This window comes from Danio rerio, chromosome 12 (genome assembly GCF_049306965.1).
Source record: "Danio rerio strain Tuebingen ecotype United States chromosome 12, GRCz12tu, whole genome shotgun sequence".
Classification (NCBI taxonomy): domain Eukaryota; kingdom Metazoa; phylum Chordata; class Actinopteri; order Cypriniformes; family Danionidae; genus Danio; species Danio rerio.
In genome coordinates, this window is record NC_133187.1 from 137501 (window position 1) to 155000 (window position 17500).

General features: G+C 47.9%; 4 protein-coding genes and 3 non-coding genes across 8 annotated transcripts in view; 5 read left to right on the forward strand and 2 right to left on the reverse strand.

Moving 5' to 3' along the window:
* Window positions 1-1110, forward strand: part of LOC100331510 (solute carrier family 2, facilitated glucose transporter member 11) — a 3109-nt gene extending 1999 nt beyond the window's left edge. Inside the window, exon 1 of the mRNA XM_002663855.7 lies at window positions 1-1110. This exon is cut by the window's left edge and continues 1999 nt beyond it. The gene's annotated coding sequence lies outside the window, so the exon portion shown is untranslated.
* An 8434-nt stretch (window positions 1111-9544) lies between these two features.
* Window positions 9545-11452, forward strand: si:ch1073-357b18.4. The gene is made up of 4 exons (NM_001327995.1): window positions 9545-9827; window positions 10062-10124; window positions 10312-10595; window positions 10711-11452. Exons 1-4 carry the CDS (start codon window positions 9725-9727, stop codon window positions 11248-11250), a joined length of 990 nt encoding a protein of 329 aa, NP_001314924.1. The 5' UTR covers window positions 9545-9724; the 3' UTR covers window positions 11251-11452.
* A 2011-nt stretch (window positions 11453-13463) lies between these two features.
* On the forward strand, window positions 13464-13536 carry trnar-ucg (transfer RNA arginine (anticodon UCG)). The gene has a single exon. It is a non-coding gene; the product is annotated as a tRNA-Arg (tRNA).
* Window positions 13537-13709: 173 nt separating this feature from the next.
* On the forward strand, window positions 13710-13781 carry trnam-cau (transfer RNA methionine (anticodon CAU)). The gene has a single exon. It is a non-coding gene; the product is annotated as a tRNA-Met (tRNA).
* A 218-nt stretch (window positions 13782-13999) lies between these two features.
* On the reverse strand, window positions 14000-16479 carry mrpl58 (mitochondrial ribosomal protein L58). Its single transcript, NM_001326715.1, has 6 exons — window positions 16294-16479; window positions 16177-16204; window positions 16013-16072; window positions 14664-14746; window positions 14354-14523; window positions 14000-14126 (listed from the first exon to the last, which is right to left on the reverse strand). The coding sequence occupies exons 1-6, from the start codon at window positions 16447-16449 to the stop codon at window positions 14042-14044; spliced, it is 582 nt and encodes a 193-aa protein (NP_001313644.1). The 5' UTR covers window positions 16450-16479; the 3' UTR covers window positions 14000-14041.
* A 284-nt stretch (window positions 16480-16763) lies between these two features.
* trnar-ccu (transfer RNA arginine (anticodon CCU)) lies at window positions 16764-16836 on the reverse strand. The gene has a single exon. It is a non-coding gene; the product is annotated as a tRNA-Arg (tRNA).
* Window positions 16837-16932: 96 nt separating this feature from the next.
* The window catches only part of wdr45b (WD repeat domain 45B), a 4396-nt gene continuing 3828 nt past the window's right edge, over window positions 16933-17500 (forward strand). The window contains 1 exon segment of one of the 2 annotated variants that reach the window (NM_200240.2): window positions 16933-17444. In NM_200240.2, coding sequence (NP_956534.2) covers window positions 17378-17444 — 67 coding nt within the window. In that variant the 5' untranslated portion in view covers window positions 16933-17377. 2 annotated transcript variants of the gene reach the window in all.

Genomic DNA, 17500 nt, shown 5'->3' on the forward strand with positions numbered 1-17500 from the left:
ATATATATATATATATATATATATATATATATATATATATATGGGAATAATTAAAAGACCATTTTAAGGTGTTATTTTGTTTTTGTTATTTTTGGTTATTTTGTGCCCTAAATTAGATTATTTTTTATTAAAATTGTCAAAGAAATGTCAACAGTAATTTTCAGAACAAAACCAAAATGCTGATTAGCCCAGACACATAACACATAATCTAAATCCACAGTAACAGAACATTTGAAGTGATCTGAATATCCACTGATTTCAGTCGTCTGTCTGGCGATGTTTATTGATGTATGTTGAATTTGTGTATGTATGTTTAACAGGATGCACTTTGAGCTGCAGCTGCTGTAAACGTGTTGCACTTCAGACCTTTATTATTGAAAGGACATAATTTATATTAATTTATTTTTTTATGAATTGTTTGTATTTATCTTCGGTTTTATCTCCTGCTGTTGAACTGTTGAAATGCTGCATGTGTGAGATAAACGCATGCTGGGGTTTATTTATCTATTTATTTAGACAGGTGCTGTTCTTCATCAGAGATGCTCTTTTTGTACTGTTTACAAGAATACTTGAATCTGGATGTCTGAGAAAGTGAACGCTTACCTCGTGTGTTTTACCTCATCAGTGTCTCCTTATCTAATGGCTTCCGTTATTTATTGGTAAGAGTAACTTATTCTGAAAGCCGTGCATTATATTATCCTTCTGTCCTGCATTAGTCAGACTAACAGCATTATGACTGTGAGATCTGGCAGATTTCCCTCAGTGCACCAGCAGGTGGCGCTATATCAGCATTCTGCTTCTGTTGTACTCCTCCTGCACTTTTGTCTTCCTAAATGAATGTATAAACTAAACCAAAAGACAATCAGCATCAACACTAAAGCCCTTATTGTGTGCCTTATTAGATTTGCACTTATTTGCTGCTCACTAACCAGCCTGAAGATGATCATCTGTATTCAAGACAATGAAATATGCAATAGTGAAAATTAATATTGACCTATAATTGTATGTAGAATGGATATTGATCTGTCATCATGCTGTTTCTGCTGTGTTCAGCTGGTGAAGAAGCTGAAGCTGTCTTTGCTCCTGTATGATTAAACACTCTGCACATGACTGATGCTCTGACTCTGTTCTTGTGTTCAGCAGTGAAGATGTGCTTCACCCGACACCATGATGTAAAGGACTGAGCGTGCGCAGCGCGTATGGAGAGCAGAAGCAGCACGCAGGCTATCTCTGTCTATTTTATCTAGTTAAATATCTCTCTATATATATACAAATACACCTTTTTTTTTAAAAAAGAAACTTTTTATCTGCACCAAGGCCCGCGGCAACCTTCTCCTATGCTGTTTCTTTAACCTGCATGTCTTTATTTTAGAAAGTATATAGATTATACAGTACTGTCTGCTTCTCAAGCTCTATGAGGAGCGTCATTCATGTCTGGTGCACTCAGAAGACAATCGCCTGTGACATCATGTCATTTGGTTTTTGATTGTCAGGATGTTTTAGGCCTAGTTATAATAATATTTATACAATATAGTTATAATGATATTTATACATGATCAAACTACTGTTACTTTCTCCGCTTCAGTATGTCCAGCAGCAGAGTAACAGCATGCAGAGGATGAGACGGACAAAATAATGAATGCCTGCCCTTTTACTTATTTTAGTGTTGTCAGGGTCACAGTGCAACTTGAGTAAACATAAAACAAATTGGAAAAGCGTTCTTCCTCTACTTCAGCTGCACAGCACACAGCGAGCTCACATCATCCAGCATGCGTGTCGAACTACACTACCAAAAATAGACCCAGTGCCGAAACTATCGCTGCACTGCTGCTTCAGCGATGCTCACGCTTCGCTCTGACGCGCTGCTGCTGCGCGCGGTATGAAAGCTCTAATCTGTTAACATGGACGCCGAAAAAACACGCGCTGCTGACGCTTGTGGTGTGAAGCAGGCTTTAGTGATCGTGAACGATTCATTCTTTTTAACCGGATCTTCTAATTGAAGCGGTTGAACTAGTTCACCAACTCGAACTGAATCATTTGAAACGATTCGCGTCTACAGTAAGCACTTATCCACATTACTTCATTTTTAACACGCCTGACCTCCATCTGACTCGAAATCATCCAATAAATCCTCAGTTATTAGTTATTAAATCAGTGCACTGAGATCAGCTTTGAGAAGCGTTGAACTGGTAATACTGCGCATGCGTGATTCAGTGAGCCGAACACAAACAGCACATGACGGCCTGCTGAGACTGAACTACACTGCAGCGCGGGAACCCGAGGCTTGATGACAGGATCTGGAGAAATGGGAGTTTATTCCTTCACAGACAGTCATAATGCAGTTTTAATAAGGGAATGCTGCTGCAGTCGGGTTTCAGATCATGCTGATGTTTAAATGATGATGGCTGACTGCATCTTTTACAAACATGTGAGGATTGGCACAAAAGATCCGGTTCGCGTTAAAGATCCGAACTTTTCATCACTACTGTGTGTCTAACCTCCGGATCAGCCGAGCGCACATACTGTCCTGTGGGCTGCTGTCTCTGAGTTTGAGGATGGGCAGAGGGCAGTGTTTGTATGCCCAAATGTATATTTGGTGGAGTTTTTATTATACAGTCTTTCATCTGATGATTTTAAATCTCAGTGATGCAGTGGGTAGCGCTGTCTGTCCCCTTACAGCAAGAAGGTCGCTGGTTTGAGTCTCTGCTGGGTCAGTTGATGTTTCTGTGTGGAGTTTGCATGTTCTCCCCGTGTTGGCGTGGGTTTCCTCCGGGTGCTCCGGTTTCTCCCACAGTCCAAACACATGCGCTGTGTTTGGGTGTTTCCCAGTACTGGGTTGTGCCTGGAAGGGCATCCGCTGTGTAAAACATATGCTGGATAAGTTGGTGGTTCATTCTGCTGTGGCGACACCTGAAGAGTAAAGGGACGAAGCCACAATGAATATGAATGAATGAATAAATGTTGCACAAATATCAAAAAACTGAACACTGAAACTAATAAAAACGAGTGAATCTGCCTCTAAAACAGATTAAACTGACTGAATTTAAAAACAAAGAGTCAAAATGAAATAAAAACTAAAACTGATGACAAATCTAACACTGTTATGAGCTCATAGCGTAGCTCTGTTCATGCTGGCATTAGCCTGCGTTCGCTTCTGTGTTTACAGTACAGGATAACTGCTTGCTGATTTCTTTGGAAACAGATCATCATGTCAGAAGCCACTGATTCTGAGAGGCGTCTGGATGCAGACCTGGTGCAGATGCAGTCTGAGCTGCATGCAATGCTGTTTAATGAGCTCACCTAACCCCGTCCTTCACAGTGATGTCACTCGCTTCATTGAGTGTATTGTGTCTGAAACTGCTTCTCTGAGATATGCAGTCTCAGCTCACATCATCAAGGCTGCAGCCAGATTCTCCACAGTACAGCACATCACGCTGTGTAAATCAACACTTACCACATGCTTCCTTCTCAGGCTTTAGCATAACTCGACTGATGTGTTTGTGAGCGTGATGATCTGTGATGATCTGTGCTGCAGCTCATCACTCATGGACATTTCCCTGCATCTCTGTATAAACGCACTGATGATCTGCCGAGTCCAGACGGCGAGTGCTGATCTCCACACACACAACTGAAGACGCTGTGAGCGGACGAGACAGATCCTCAGCGGGCCTCACAGAGATGAGACACCCAGACCGAGGAGACCAGCGCATCTGCAGACATCATCTCCCGGTGAGGGTCATTGATATTCCACACACAGCAGATGCACCGCGCAGCCCTGACCCTGTGTGCTGGACGTCTGGTGTTCTGAGCCACAACACACACACACACACACACACACACACACACACGTGCCTGCATCTCTGTCAGTTCTCCTGCTGCTCCTTTGTTTTCTCCTCATCTAAAAGTGTCTCCTGCTTCATCAGCGCTCTGTCGTGTGTTTCTCTGTGTGCTGGCCTTCAGACACACGGTGTTCAGCGGTGTCGTGGTTTTGAGGAAAGCTTGAGTCTGTTGAGTTCTGTGTGTGTGTGTGTGTGTGTGTGTGTGTGTGTGTGTGTGTGTGTGTGTGTSTSTGTGTGTGTGTGTGTGTGTGTGTGTGTGTGTGTGTGTGTGTGCGCGGATATAGTCACTGACATCAGTGTGTGTCTAATTAAAGATCCTCGCAGTGAGAGTGTAAAGCAATCGGCTGCGCTCCTCAGCTTCAGGCTTTACCATGGTAACAATGAACTCAACACGACCACAAACACACACCAGCACTTGAGCTCAGAGATGTGCACACTGTCAGAGACGGTGTGTGTGTGTGTGTGTGTGTGTGTGTGTGTGTGTGTGTGTGTGTGTGAGATGAGACTCAGCGTCGCTGAGGTCTGATCAGCTGCAGTAACTCTGAGTTCGCCTGCTCTGTTTTCAGATCAGTTTTAGGAGGTGTGTGTGTGTGTGTGTGTGTGTGATCAGGGTCTCCTACAGCAGTAGTGAACTCCTGCAGATGAAGATGAGCTGGAGCTGCTGATATCTGTGCTGGACGTGTGTATTCAGGAGGATTAGGAGAATACTGCTGCAGATGTGGATTCACCAGCAGATGATGAAGGAAAACTGTCAGAATACACCACACTGCCCTGCCACACAGCTGACCACACACACACACACACACACACACAGAGATGAAGGTGTGTAAACTCCAGCAGAACACACGCACACACACACACACACACACAGAGATGAAGGTGTGTAAACTCCAGCAGAACACACACACACACACTGCCAGAGCTCAAGTGTTTCATCTGAGAGCTGTTCTGAGATCTGTGCATCTGCTGTGGATAATTATTATCTGCCTGTTTCTATTTATACAGCGAAGAGCCGGCGTCAGCACAACACACACTCAGGGAGAACAACACACTGGTTTACTGGAGCAGTTTATACACACACACACACGTACAAACTACACAAAAGACGATCTGATCTGTGAAAGAAGCGCTGAAGCATGACTGTGTGTGTGTGTTCTGCTGGAGTTTACACACCCTCATCTGTCTGTGTGTGTGTGTGTGTGTGTGTGTGTGTGTGTGTGTGTGTGTGTGTGTGTGTGTGTGTGTGTGTGTGAAACTCTCCCTCAGTGTGTCTGAAGCTGATGATGATTCAGGAGAAACATCTGATCTGTGTTGAACATCTCTAAGGAGGACATCAGCAGCTGCCGGCCCGTTACTGACCAGAGCACAGCTTTAAGAGGATGATGATGATGATGAAGATGGTAAAGATGGTGATGAAGGCAGTGTTTGTGTTCCTCTACAGGATCATCATCGCGGTGCTGTGAGTGTCTCTGCTGGAGCTCACACACACACACACACACACACACACACACACACACACACACACACACTGGCCTCCGCTGCTTCCTTCACTCTGCTCCTGCTGTTCAGTGTCTGACTGTAATGTGGAGCTGAAGCGAGAGCGGAGGAGGCAGAAGCAGCATTCATCATCACTCTCAGCCAATCACATGACTCCTCTCCACCCTTCAGCCAATCAGACAGCTCCCCCTGCCCCTGGGCTGTGATTGGTCGTCAGCTCAGTGTACTCCATCAGCTCAGTGAGCAGCAGCAGCAGAGTCAGACGCTCTCCTGAAGCAGACGCTCGCTGTGTAGAGGGAGATCAGCCGCACACGGGGCCCGCAAGAGGAACCACAGACCACACACAGGGCCCGCAGGAGGAACCACAGACCACACACAGGGCCGCAGGAGGAACCACAGACCACACACGGGGCCCGCAGGAGGAACCACAGACCACACACGGGGCCCGCAGGAGGAACCAGAGACCACACACAGGGGGCCCGCAGGAGGAACCACAGACAGGGCCGCAGGAGGAACCACAGACAGGGCCGCAGGAGGAACCACAGACAGGGCCGCAGGAGGGCAACAGCAGGACCCCGCTCAGTGAGATGGGCATCTCCTCTAGCCGTTTGCCCTGCCAGCCTCCAGCACCCACGCACTTGCCCATCCCAGAGCCCCAGCACAGCCCACCCTTCGTCCACGGGGCCCCGGATCCCCAGCACAGCCCGTCCCTCGTCCACGGGGCCACGGAGCCCCAGCACAGCCCATCCCTTACCCACGGGCCCCTGGAGCAGCTGCCCACACTGGAGCGGCTGGCACAGGCCACGGGCGGCACAGAGGAGTCCTGGCGCCGCTGCGTGCTGCCCTGCGGGCTGATCTCACTGGTCATGGGCGCAGCCGGCACCGGCGTCACCTTCACCTTCAACACACTGCAGCACACCAGGGTGGCATCGCTGGCACTGCTGGCACTGGGCACCGGGGCACTGCTGCTGGCCACTGGCTGCTGGAGGAGGAGGAGGAAGAGAAAGGAGGAGGACATGCTCTAACACACCTTCACCTGTGTGTGTGTGTGTGTGTGTGTGTGTGTGTGTGTGTGTGTATGAACACACTGGAGCAGGAGTGTTTCTGATCTTCTGCAGGGAATCGTCAGTGAGAAACATTCTGATGGAGACCAAACTTGTTTCGCATGAAGCGTATTTAATTAATTCATTATTTATTTGTTTGTTTGTTTGTTTAATCATTTATTTATTTATTTATTTATTTATAATCTTTAAGAGCGTCAGAGTAAATCCCGTCAGCAGTTTTGATGTTCCAGACTGTTAATTTACCATTGAATATGGGTCAATCTGTGAAGTGACAAAGAGGAGTCTACTCGCATGCATTTGAGTGTGTGTGTGTGTGTGTGTGTGTGTGTGAGATTGCCTCACCTGCACTCTGTAGCACAGGTTAGCATCAGAGCTCTTGTGCTGGTGTTGCCGCGTCCGTCAGTCGTGGGCAGTGTACCGGCAGCAGTGATGTAGAGCAGCGGAGCGCTGTGGAGATGAGCGTGTCCTCACTCTGCTCATGCTGTCAGATCAGTGTGTTCTGGTACTGTTAGCATGTAGATGTTTCTGGTGCTGTGTGTAATATATTTTATTATATATGCATATTTTTGTAGATTTCCCTGTGAGGATACAGACAGCTGTGTGTCCGTGTATTCCAGTGCCTGTCGGTAGCAGTATCCCCTTATTTTTGTATCTCTCTGCTGGTGTTCTCATGATGAAGTGTTCTCGTTTGTAAAACAGGATTATTAGTGTGTGTGTGTGTGTGTGTGTGTGTGTGTGTCTTCACCCTCAAGAGCAACTAGAGGGAGGAGGACAGCTGTGATTGGCTGGTTTGAGGAGGCAGAGGCGGGGCCTTCAGGACTGTTCATTAAGAAAAACAGCAGGAAACACCAGCGCATGCTCAGAATAAACCCGCCTGTGTGGAGCAGTGCTGCTGTCTGTCTCACACACACACACACACACACACACACACACACAGCGGGGACATCATCCTGTGCTGGTTCTGCTCTCCATTTTCAGCTGGAGGACACACAGATCTACCTCACTCATATCCCAGGCCAGCGCTGGATGATCATCACACAGGATTTATTCTCATGCTGAAGAGTAAGAGTGCACATCAGCCTCATCCTCATTCAGCCAGGGACACGGCCAGCTTCTGTTTAATTCAGACACTTGAGCGCTCCGCTTCAGCCTCTTACATGCGTCAGATGTAGATCAGAGCTCTGCGTTTGGACTGTCTATCGCGTCTAGCGATGTCATTATACTGCTGTTTTACACTGATGAAGGACTGTAATAAATGGCAGAGCACAACCTCTACTCAAACTGCCTCAGTTTCATTCTTACTCACCCCATCAGGCCTGGACTATATATATATATAAAACAGCAATAAGATCATGGAGACACTGTGAAGAATGCTGCAGCTGCACACTACAGCCGCATGTTTATAAATGAGCTGTAAATGAGTGCGAGAGCAGCTGATCGTCCTCCTCCACAGCTTGGTCCTGGTCACTAATGCCAGTCAGTCAGCCTTCTTCAGCTGAGTCCCTTATTCATCAGGGGTCGCCACAGCAGAATGAACCGCCAGCTATTCCAGCATATGGTTAACGCAGCAGATTGGTCACTGTGGTGAACGGGCTGTTCGGTTCTGAGGCCCAGTGCAGACGCTCCAGATGACAGTGCCGTTCTACAGGATGCAGAACTGGAGCCGTGGCTGATGCTGCTTCTCCTTCAGTCTAGTCTGGCCTCTGTAGTCTTTGATTTATTTATTAACCAAAATCTTCTCATTTATGTCAAGAAAAGGCTTTGGTGGAGTTATTAATAGAGCTCAGATGTCTGCGCTGGCTCAGTTCTGGTCTATCAGCTCTGATCAAGCTGCTGATGGAGCTGTTCTCCATATGGACACACACTGGATCCTTCATGTTGGCAGTGTTCGCCCGGTCCAGGGTTTTGGGTCGTCTTTCCCGGTTGATCAAAGATTCTCCTATCCTGACTCTCTGATGTCCCCATTAACTGTTCTCGGGTCACTCGCTGACCCTGCAGCCCTCAGTGCCGATCCATCAGTCATGTACGGCCTACAGTTTACATACATGAACCTAACACACTTATCATGCGACATGCAAACACACACGCACACGCACACATACACACACACACACACACACACACACATTACGAGCAGTGTGTGAGGAGCGTGAGGAGCTGGCGTATGTCACAACTCTCCCTCTGTGTGTGTGTGTGTGTGTGTGTGTGTGTGTGTGGAGACTCCATCTGTCAGCTTTACCCACAGATATGAGCTCCTCTAAAATACTGAGATCAGACTCTACATCTACAAACACACACACACACACACACACACACACACACACACACACACACACACACACACACACACACACACACACACAGACACACATACACACACACACACATACAGAATCTACATGTACAACACACACACACACAGTTGTTATAGTTTCTCCAGTGAGGGCTCAGCTTCAGGAACATGTGCACTCATATCATTATTAATAGCAACATATAGACAGTCTCTGTGGAAACAGCTCTGTGTGTGTGTGTGTAAAGCACAAGTGTGCACACTGAGTCACACACACACACACACACAGAGAAACACACTTTCTCTCCTACATGCCGTGTACAGCGCCATCTGCTGGTGATTATAATGATTGCGTCTCCTGTAGTTCAGAGTGCGTGTATGTGTGTGTGTGTGTGTGTGAGCGTGAATAAACACCTTTACACACAGCACAGGCCTCATTCTGAACAGGTCGCAAATGCAGAATTAAGCAGACCTGAGCTGCAGACTGGAGATGGTTTCTGGTCAGTCAATCGGTGAGCTGCTGTGCTGTGGTAACAGTGTGTGTGTGTGTGTGTGTGTGTGTGTGTGTGTGTGTGTGTGTGTGTGTGTGTGTGTGTGTGTGTGTGGAGGCTGCTGTGCTGTGGTAACAGTGTGTGTGTGTGTGTGTGGAGGCTCTCAGACATCAGCAGCAGTGTTCAGCTGATGGGTTCTAGACAGCCCTACACTATAAGCACAGCAGCAGTATAGAGGAGGCAGATCTGCGGGATCAGTGCAGCGATGATGAGCCTGTGTGTGCAGTGAAGGAGCGTCTGCGCTGCGCGTCTGCGGAGCTGCGTGTGACGCATGCGCGGATCAGCCAATAGCGGCCCGGGATGCGCAGCGGAGTTGCGCAGATGCGCAGTGAGCAGCGCAGCCATTATTACTCTTGATCTGAAATCTGAATACTCCGCTCGGCTGCTCTGCTCCAGCAGTTTCCCCGAGACTCCACACAGCCGCAGCGAGCTGCAGAGATCCGCGGCTCTGCCCGGGAGTTTACAAAGTTCAGCGACTGCAGGATGATGACCTCCCCGCCTGCGGCTGCCGGAGCGCCGGTCTGCGAAGATGTGTGCGCCCGCAGCGGCTCTGGAGCTCCGGAGGCCCAGACACCCGCGCGGATCTGTGAGTGTCCACACACACACACACACACACACACACACACACACACACACACACACACACACTACAGACGTCATAAACAAGCTAATGAAAGAACTTAAACTCAGAGTTTCGTGTTAATTATTTGATAAGTGGTTGTGTGTTGTGTTAGTGCGTGCTGTTGTGCTGTGTTTGTGTGTTGTTGTGTTAATGTGTGTTGCAGTGTGTGTGATATTTCTGTGATGTGTGTGTCCACAGATCCGCTCAGCGCCTTATCCTCCACACCCACATTCAGCAGCAGAGACAGCAAAGGCCCACACGGTGAGTGTGTGTGTGTGTGTGTGTTAGTTTGTTTGTTTGTTTGTTTGTGAGTGAGTGTGTGTGTGTCAGTTAGTGTGTGTGTGTGTTAGTTTGTTTGTGAGTGTGTGTGTGTGTCAGTTTGTTTGTGTGTGTGTGAGTGTGTATGTGTGTTTGTGTTGACTCTCGACTCTCCTCTATCCCCCCGCAGCTCCTCCTCGTGGTCTGGAACCCGTCTCCTCCTCCTCGGAGTTCCCCCACGGGGCGGTGTTGCAGCTGATGGAGGCGATGCGGCGCTGCTGGAGTGTGTTTGGCGCACGCGAGCGTTCGTTGCTGTTCCAGAGCGTGCAGAAGGAGCTGGAGGCGCACGGACACACACTGCCCGTGGAGAGGATCCGCCGCAAGTGGAACAACCTGATCGTCACGTACAAGCGGGTGAAGGAGCGCAGCGCCCTGAGCGGAGGACACGCCAAAACCTCCTGGGAGTACTACGAGGTGATCATCCCTAACCCTCACTGCAGAGCTGCCTACTTAGGGAACTCATGTCAGTATACACCACTGCAATATCCTCCAGCCTCACCTGTGTGTGTGTGTGTGTGTGTGTGTGCAGATGATGGACAGTATTTTAGGGACGGCTCCGTGTGTGCAGCGGGGCCCGGCGTCTGCCACTCTGGTTGGGTTTGCGAGTTCAGCTTCAGCTGCGGTGGGGGCGGAGGATCCTCCATCAGTCCCCGCTGTGCCCGCTCTGCTGCCCACCGGCCTACAGATGCCCACACAGGCTCCCGTGCCGGTGCTCCGCAAACTGAGCCCCAAACGCAGCCCTGAGGCTCTGGGGCCCGTCCCGCTGCAGGCCCCGCTGGGCTCCCGGCGGCGCAGGCTGCGGCCCCTGCGTTCGGGCCCCGGGGCCCCTGCGGCGGCAGCAGTGGAGGAGCGCACGGCTCTCCTGCGCAGCTTCCTCAGTGGGCAGCAGGAGCGGGCGCGAGTGGAGCAGCAGCAGCAGCGCAGGAGTGATGCCCGCGGGCGCCGCAGGGAACGGGCAGCTCGGGCAGCAGCGGAGGGCATGGGCAGGATGGCGGCGGCGCTGGAGCTCATCTGCTCCAAACAGGACACCATCATCGCCCTGCTGCAGCGGCTGGCCGACCGCCACTAACAACACACACACACACACATATAAATATATATACATAGGCACACACACACTCAGTGCCGGTGTGTTTCGGACTAATAATCTGAACAGGGACCAGAGAGGCTTCTCATGACATGTCTTTTTAGCCCTGAGAATGTCGGATTGATTGATTGATTGATTGATTGGTTGATTGATTGATTGATTGAATAATTAATTGATTGATTAATTGATGGTCTGGTTTATTGATTGATTGATGGCCTGATTGATTGATGGATGGATGGATGGATTGATTAATTGATTGATTGATTGATTAATTGATGGTCTGGTTTATTGATTGATGGATGGATGGATTGATTGATTGATTTATTGATTGATTAATGGCCTGATTAATGTATGGATGGATGGATTGATGGATTGATTGATTGATTGATTGATTGATTGATTGATTGATTGATTGATTGATTGATTGATTGATTGATTGATTGGCTGATGTGTGGCATGTGTTGGGTCAGTGTTGATATGACAGTACTCTTCATGTGAGCTGGGCTGTTCCAATGCTCTGATTAACTCATTGATTACTCATCCTGGGGTCTGTTTTTCGTACGTGGATTACTCAGTTAGCTGGATTTGGATATTGACGATTTGACACGATCCAGGATCGTTTCGTTCTTCAAAGCTGATCCGAGAGTTGTTGTCATAGCAACAGTTCTGCTAGGTCAAACCTGATCGGGAGCAGGCTCAATTCATATAAACAGGATTATATCGGCTCAGTTCAAGCAAAGATAATACAGAAAGTGTGTTCCGAATGCTGATATTTTCTTACAGTGGTAGTTATATACACTTGGGAAAATGGTACATATTTTTTAACTATATATATGAAGTTATAGTCATTAATAAAATAAATTAAGTTATACAAATTTATAAAACGTATGCAATCTGCACTCTCGAAATGAAAGTACAAAGACTGCCACCTACTGGTGCAAAGAGAAAACTTATTGATATGAACTTTTTAGATCGCTTTAGTACAAATTGTGTATAATAGAAATGCAGAATATGTGACTTTTTTTAAAGCAATAATTCATTTATGCAGTCATGAACATGTTTTGACAGTTAATATGACGGTGATTTGATGCTTCACAAAAGTTGCAGACGCCTTTACCAATATGAAAATGCTTTTGTAAACAACCAGTTATTCTTTACACCGATTAAAAAAAAACGGCTACTATAATAAAGAAAATCTTTTCTAAATGTAGAACTAAATACACTGATATGCATTGAAATACATGATGAATACTCTTGACACATGAAAGAGTAAAGCCTGCAGCTCACAACACATGTGGAAGGTTATCGCGTGTCATATTTAACAAGCCGTTTACTGCTAATTTGATGTAATTTTGCTCACGTGGACAATTGAATATTAATCAGATGATGTCATCACGCTGCTGTGCCGTCAGCCAATCGCTGCACTGCTGATCATGATTTCGAGGATCGATAGATCTGTCCTTCACAACACACGCAGCGATCTCAGATCAGTTTATCCAGACATTCTAATCTGATTCGCGAACTTGTTTGAAGAACCAAATTAGCTAGAGATCAGTTATCAAGATTAAAAGATCCAGGATCTGCCAAATCATCTTAGATCATTTAAGCGAGGTACGAAGAACGGACCCCTGATCAATATTAAACTCAAAGGAAGATGAAAACAAAGCCGTGTGTGTAAATAAATGTTGGTTATGTTCATCAGCTGCGCCACAGGGTCTTTATTTTTAGGGTGCTGCGATGTTGAAACTGACTCTGTATTTTGATCGAGAGTCTGCAGTAACCCAGAGGCTGATGCTGGCTGGGTTAAAGAGCGGTGCTGTTTATCCTCTCCTCATGATCTGCCTAATCTGGGTTATTCTGATCTTCAGCTCTGTGAATCTATTGATCAGTCAGATCACAGATGTGTCTGCACATTAGTGCTTCGGGCGACCTTTAAACACATCCACACACCGATGTGACGATAAATGAACAGATGTAAAGCATAATGACCCAGCGCGGAGCTCGCCGTGTCTGAGCGCTCGTCTCTCTCCTCCGCTGTCACTGTGATCAGCCCTGTCGCAGCTCAAACCGCACTAATACTGCCGGAGTGTTCGATGTGATCAATTAATCAATGTTATGGCACGACAACGGCTCGGTTTCTAAGTACGGCATGTAGGAGAGTATTAAAAAGCTGTGTGGAACGCTTGTTATACGTCGACCGCGTGGCCTAATGGATAAGGCGTCTGACTTCGGATCAGAAGATTGAGGGTTCGAGTCCCTTCGTGGTCGTAGTTTTATTTACTGAAATTAAACATGTGGATGCACATCTGGAAAGCGCGATAAATAAAGCAGAAACTAAATATAAAGTGAGCAGCGCAAGAATGCATCCGCGCCGGTGTGCTCGACTCCTCTGCGGAAACAGCGCTTATATATTAGCGGAGCCGCCATAGTTCATAGACAGCAGCAGAGTGGCGCAGCGGAAGCGTGCTGGGCCCATAACCCAGAGGTCGATGGATCGAAACCATCCTCTGCTAGCTTTATTGAAATGTTTTTGCAAAGTGCTTCATGTCATTGCAAACGGCCAGTGAAGAGAGGCAGAACTCCTCTACAGTCATAATGACACAGTCAGACATTTCCAGCCATTCCTCTAATTCTGCTGTATGATTTACACATCAGTGAAGAGAGAATCCCCCATTAGTCAGTATATACACACACACACACACACACACACACACAGACAGAGAGGCAGCTCGTGATTTAATATTTTATTGAACTCCAGATCAGATGCTGCTGGTCAGTCGAAGTCTGGTCGCCTCGCTCGCTTAGTAGCAGAGTGGATCTTCTTCTGCTTGAGTCTTTCCAGATTCCTCTTATTTAACCTGGAGAGAATGAGGACGGGCGGAGAGAGTGAGGACGCAATATTCACGTGTGTGTGTGTGTGTGTGTGTATTTACATGCTCTACTAGTCTGTTTCTCTCACCTCTCTCTGTATGTGTGTCTGTCTTTCTGTCTCTGTGTGTGTGTGTGTGTGTGTATATATACATATATCTGTGTATGTTTCTCTCTCTGTACATCTCTCTGTGTGTGTGTGTGTGTGTGTGGTCACCTGTTCTTCCACAGCTCCTGGTCCTCCGGGCTTGGCTCCGCCTCCTGCTGCTCCGCCTCCTGGATCAGCGCTGTGAGCTTCTGCACACACTCCTGCAGGTTCCTCCGCTGGCTGCGGCTGATCTCTGAGCGCACAAACAGCTCTCCGGCTTTGTTAATGCGCGACTGGTGCTGCAGCGGACAGTATGTTACAGCAGTAAAGAGAGACACTCTCTCACACACACACACACACACACACACACACACACACACACACACACACACACACACACACACACACACACACACACACACACACACACAGCTCTTACCTTCAGCAGAATCTGGCTCTTCAGGGTCTCTGGAAGCCAGTCCGCCGTCTGCACGTGGAAACGCACCTCTGCTTTTGTGTTGACTGAGCACCAGAATAAACACATTAAACACACACTGAACACACACTAAACAGTGGACACTGCATACACTGGCCATGTGTGAGAGATGATAAACACACCTGTCCTCCATCTACAGTCAGAGCTGTGTGTAGTAAAGTGTGTTCACAGTCGTATTGGGCTGATAGAAACACAGTGAGTGTCTTATTTTTAATTTCCTGACGTTAAATTAGGACCCAAATCCCTCCTGTTCAGAGGCCGATCGCAACGTGACATAGAAGTGTGGTTTCTCCGCCCACTGAATTGATTGACAGCTGTATATTAACATGTCTCCATAGTAACACGTACAATCATGACAGGACGCGTGCAAAGCAACTGGGATTAAAAGATCTTTAGATGTTATTTTAATTTGTTAGGAAAGACTTATTTTCATTGGTGTGTTGGCCAATTTAAAGGCTAACTGTGTACCTGGGCTTATTTAGAGTGCTGAGACGTTACGATGGTACAGAGGACTTGTTTTATTTATTTGTTCCAACTTCCAAGTGGCCAATCGTCTACGCTTGTTCCGAATAAATTCTGTTTAAACATATAAATGACTCATTCCTGAAAAAAGGCAAGAGAACTGTGTGCCTGCACGTCTGAATAATGTCGGGCTGTAAACGGGTTCAGGCTTTATAAAGCTGTCAATCAAATCGTACCTGTCGGGTTCGGGCCTCATTTACATGGCCCGATTACATCTCTAATCAACAGTGAGTTTCACGAGTTCACAAGTTGTGTGTGTGAACTTTGTAACATCATAGTGTGTGACTCATCGTTGCAGAAAGGCCTGACTCAACTCCACAACAAATCCATCAAATAATCATTGGGGAAGTTCTGACTGTAGTGTTTCTCACAGACGTTACGTGAGATCTGCTTCCTTCATGTCTGTCACTGTGCTGCTTATCTGACGCAGCAGGAGACTGAGGCACACTGACTGTGGGAACGGTGGGCGGGGAGAACTAGCTCATTTGCATTAAAGGCACACGCCATAAAGACAGCTCCAGAGTGCTCAGAGCTGAAAACTTCAGTAGTGTGAAAGGTGTTTGAGCTGAAGCGTTACAGACACATTCTGGACACACAAAAGATTTAAATCTTGACAAATGGGTAGAATAGGTGCCCTTTAAAAGTTTTGTGTGTGATTACGTATGCCTGTTCACACACACACACACACACACACACACACACACACACACACACACACACACACACACACACACACACACACACACACACACACAGACAGACCTGCTGACCTTTGTTGACGTGCTGACCGCCTGCTCCACTGCTGCGGCTGTAGGAGACCTTCAGTTTATCTGGAATAAGAAGAAGAGCTCCAGTGTGTGTGTGTGTGTGCGTGTGTATGTGTGTGTGTGTGTGTGTGTGTGTGTGCGTGTTGAACTGAAGCCGGGTTCCTCACCTACAGGGATGTGTGTGAGCTGCTGGTCCTGCAACAGAACCAAACTCGTGTTATGATGATGAAGATGATGAAGTATAATGCAGTCATTAATAATCAGCACAGCGCCGGTGTTTTCACCTGTGTGCTCCGCGCCGCGGCTCTGGCGGGGCAGAAACCGATCCCGGGCCGGTGCTGGATTCCCGCGGTGCCGCTGCTGAGCGCCGTTATTCCCGTTAATCTCCACCGGCACGCACACACCAGCGGGGAGAAACTGCACACTGCGGGCGCCGCCATGTTGGACGGAGATGCCTCACGTGATCTGCGAATGGGCGGTTACTTCAAAAAGGGTTTTATGAAATGGTCAGATTTATTCATGAAGTGTTAATTTGGCCGAAAGTGTTGTGTCCACACTGGCGTCTGATGCATCACGCTTCATTACTGACTTCAATACTGTTGATATTGATAAGAGTGTTGTTATAGTCAGCGCTGTGCTGTATGTACATCTGCTGCTGCAGTCCTGCTCATGGCCGCAGCTCATTCTGTCTGTACCGGCCTCAGATCACGGCGCTTTGTGGAATTTCTGAATGTATAAACCCGCTAAAAAGAGTCACCCCAGATGGGACTCGAACCCACAATCCCTGGCTTAGGAGGCCAGTGCCTTATCCATTAGGCCACTGGGGCTGAGACGGTGACCATAGTGCGCAGATCCACACTTAAACACTGGCGGGAGCGGCGGCGCGCTTGCAGATGGGCTGTTATTCTGCTGTCGCCTGTCAGATCTGCCCGTCTGCTGTGTAGTCTGACTGAACCGTGTTTCTGTTCCAGCATAGAAAACACACAGACAAACACACACACACACCGAACACACACACACACACACACACACACACACACCGAACACACACAGCAGCAGCGCGTGACGGAGGGGAACTCTGCTACCTGCAGTTATTGTGTGTTTGTCTCTAACTCTGCTGCTGTTGTGCAGTGCTGCTCCGGCCTGCGCCTCCTCCAGCACCGGCTGTTGTTGATGAGCGGAGCGGCAGAGAGGCAGAGGCGGCTCTGTGCCAGCTTCATTTCCTGCTGGAGACGCTAGTTAGTGCTGCTAGTGAAGCTCAGTGACTAGCGTTAGCATTAGCCGCCAGCTCCAGGCTCCTCGCGGGAATGCCGTCCTCCAGCTAGGGGCTCATCCTTCACTCACACTCGCGGAGAAACAACGAACATCATGAACCTACTGCCGTCGAATCCACACGGTAACGGATTACTGTATGCCGGGTTTAACCAGGATCACGGTAAGATGTTTACAGTTAGCTTAACGGCTAACACCCTAAGCACACCGAGACCGTTA

Bases quoted from the DNA above. Each gene is read 5' to 3' on its own strand.
- mrpl58 (NM_001326715.1), bottom strand. From the start codon at position 16,449: ATGGCGGCGCCCGCAGTGTGCAGTTTCTCCCCGCTGGTGTGTGCGTGC. The intron at 14,747-16,012 runs GTCAGCAGGTCT...TCTGGTGCTCAG, and splicing joins CGGTCAGCACGTCAACAAAG to TCAACACAAAAGCAGAGGTG. The intron at 14,524-14,663 runs GTAAGAGCTGTG...TGTCCGCTGCAG, and splicing joins AGAGCCAGATTCTGCTGAAG to CACCAGTCGCGCATTAACAA.
- si:ch1073-357b18.4 (NM_001327995.1), top strand. From the start codon at position 9,725: ATGATGACCTCCCCGCCTGCGGCTGCCGGAGCGCCGGTCTGCGAAGAT. The intron at 9,828-10,061 runs GTGAGTGTCCAC...GTGTGTCCACAG, and splicing joins CCAGACACCCGCGCGGATCT to ATCCGCTCAGCGCCTTATCC. The intron at 10,125-10,311 runs GTGAGTGTGTGT...ATCCCCCCGCAG, and splicing joins AGACAGCAAAGGCCCACACG to CTCCTCCTCGTGGTCTGGAA.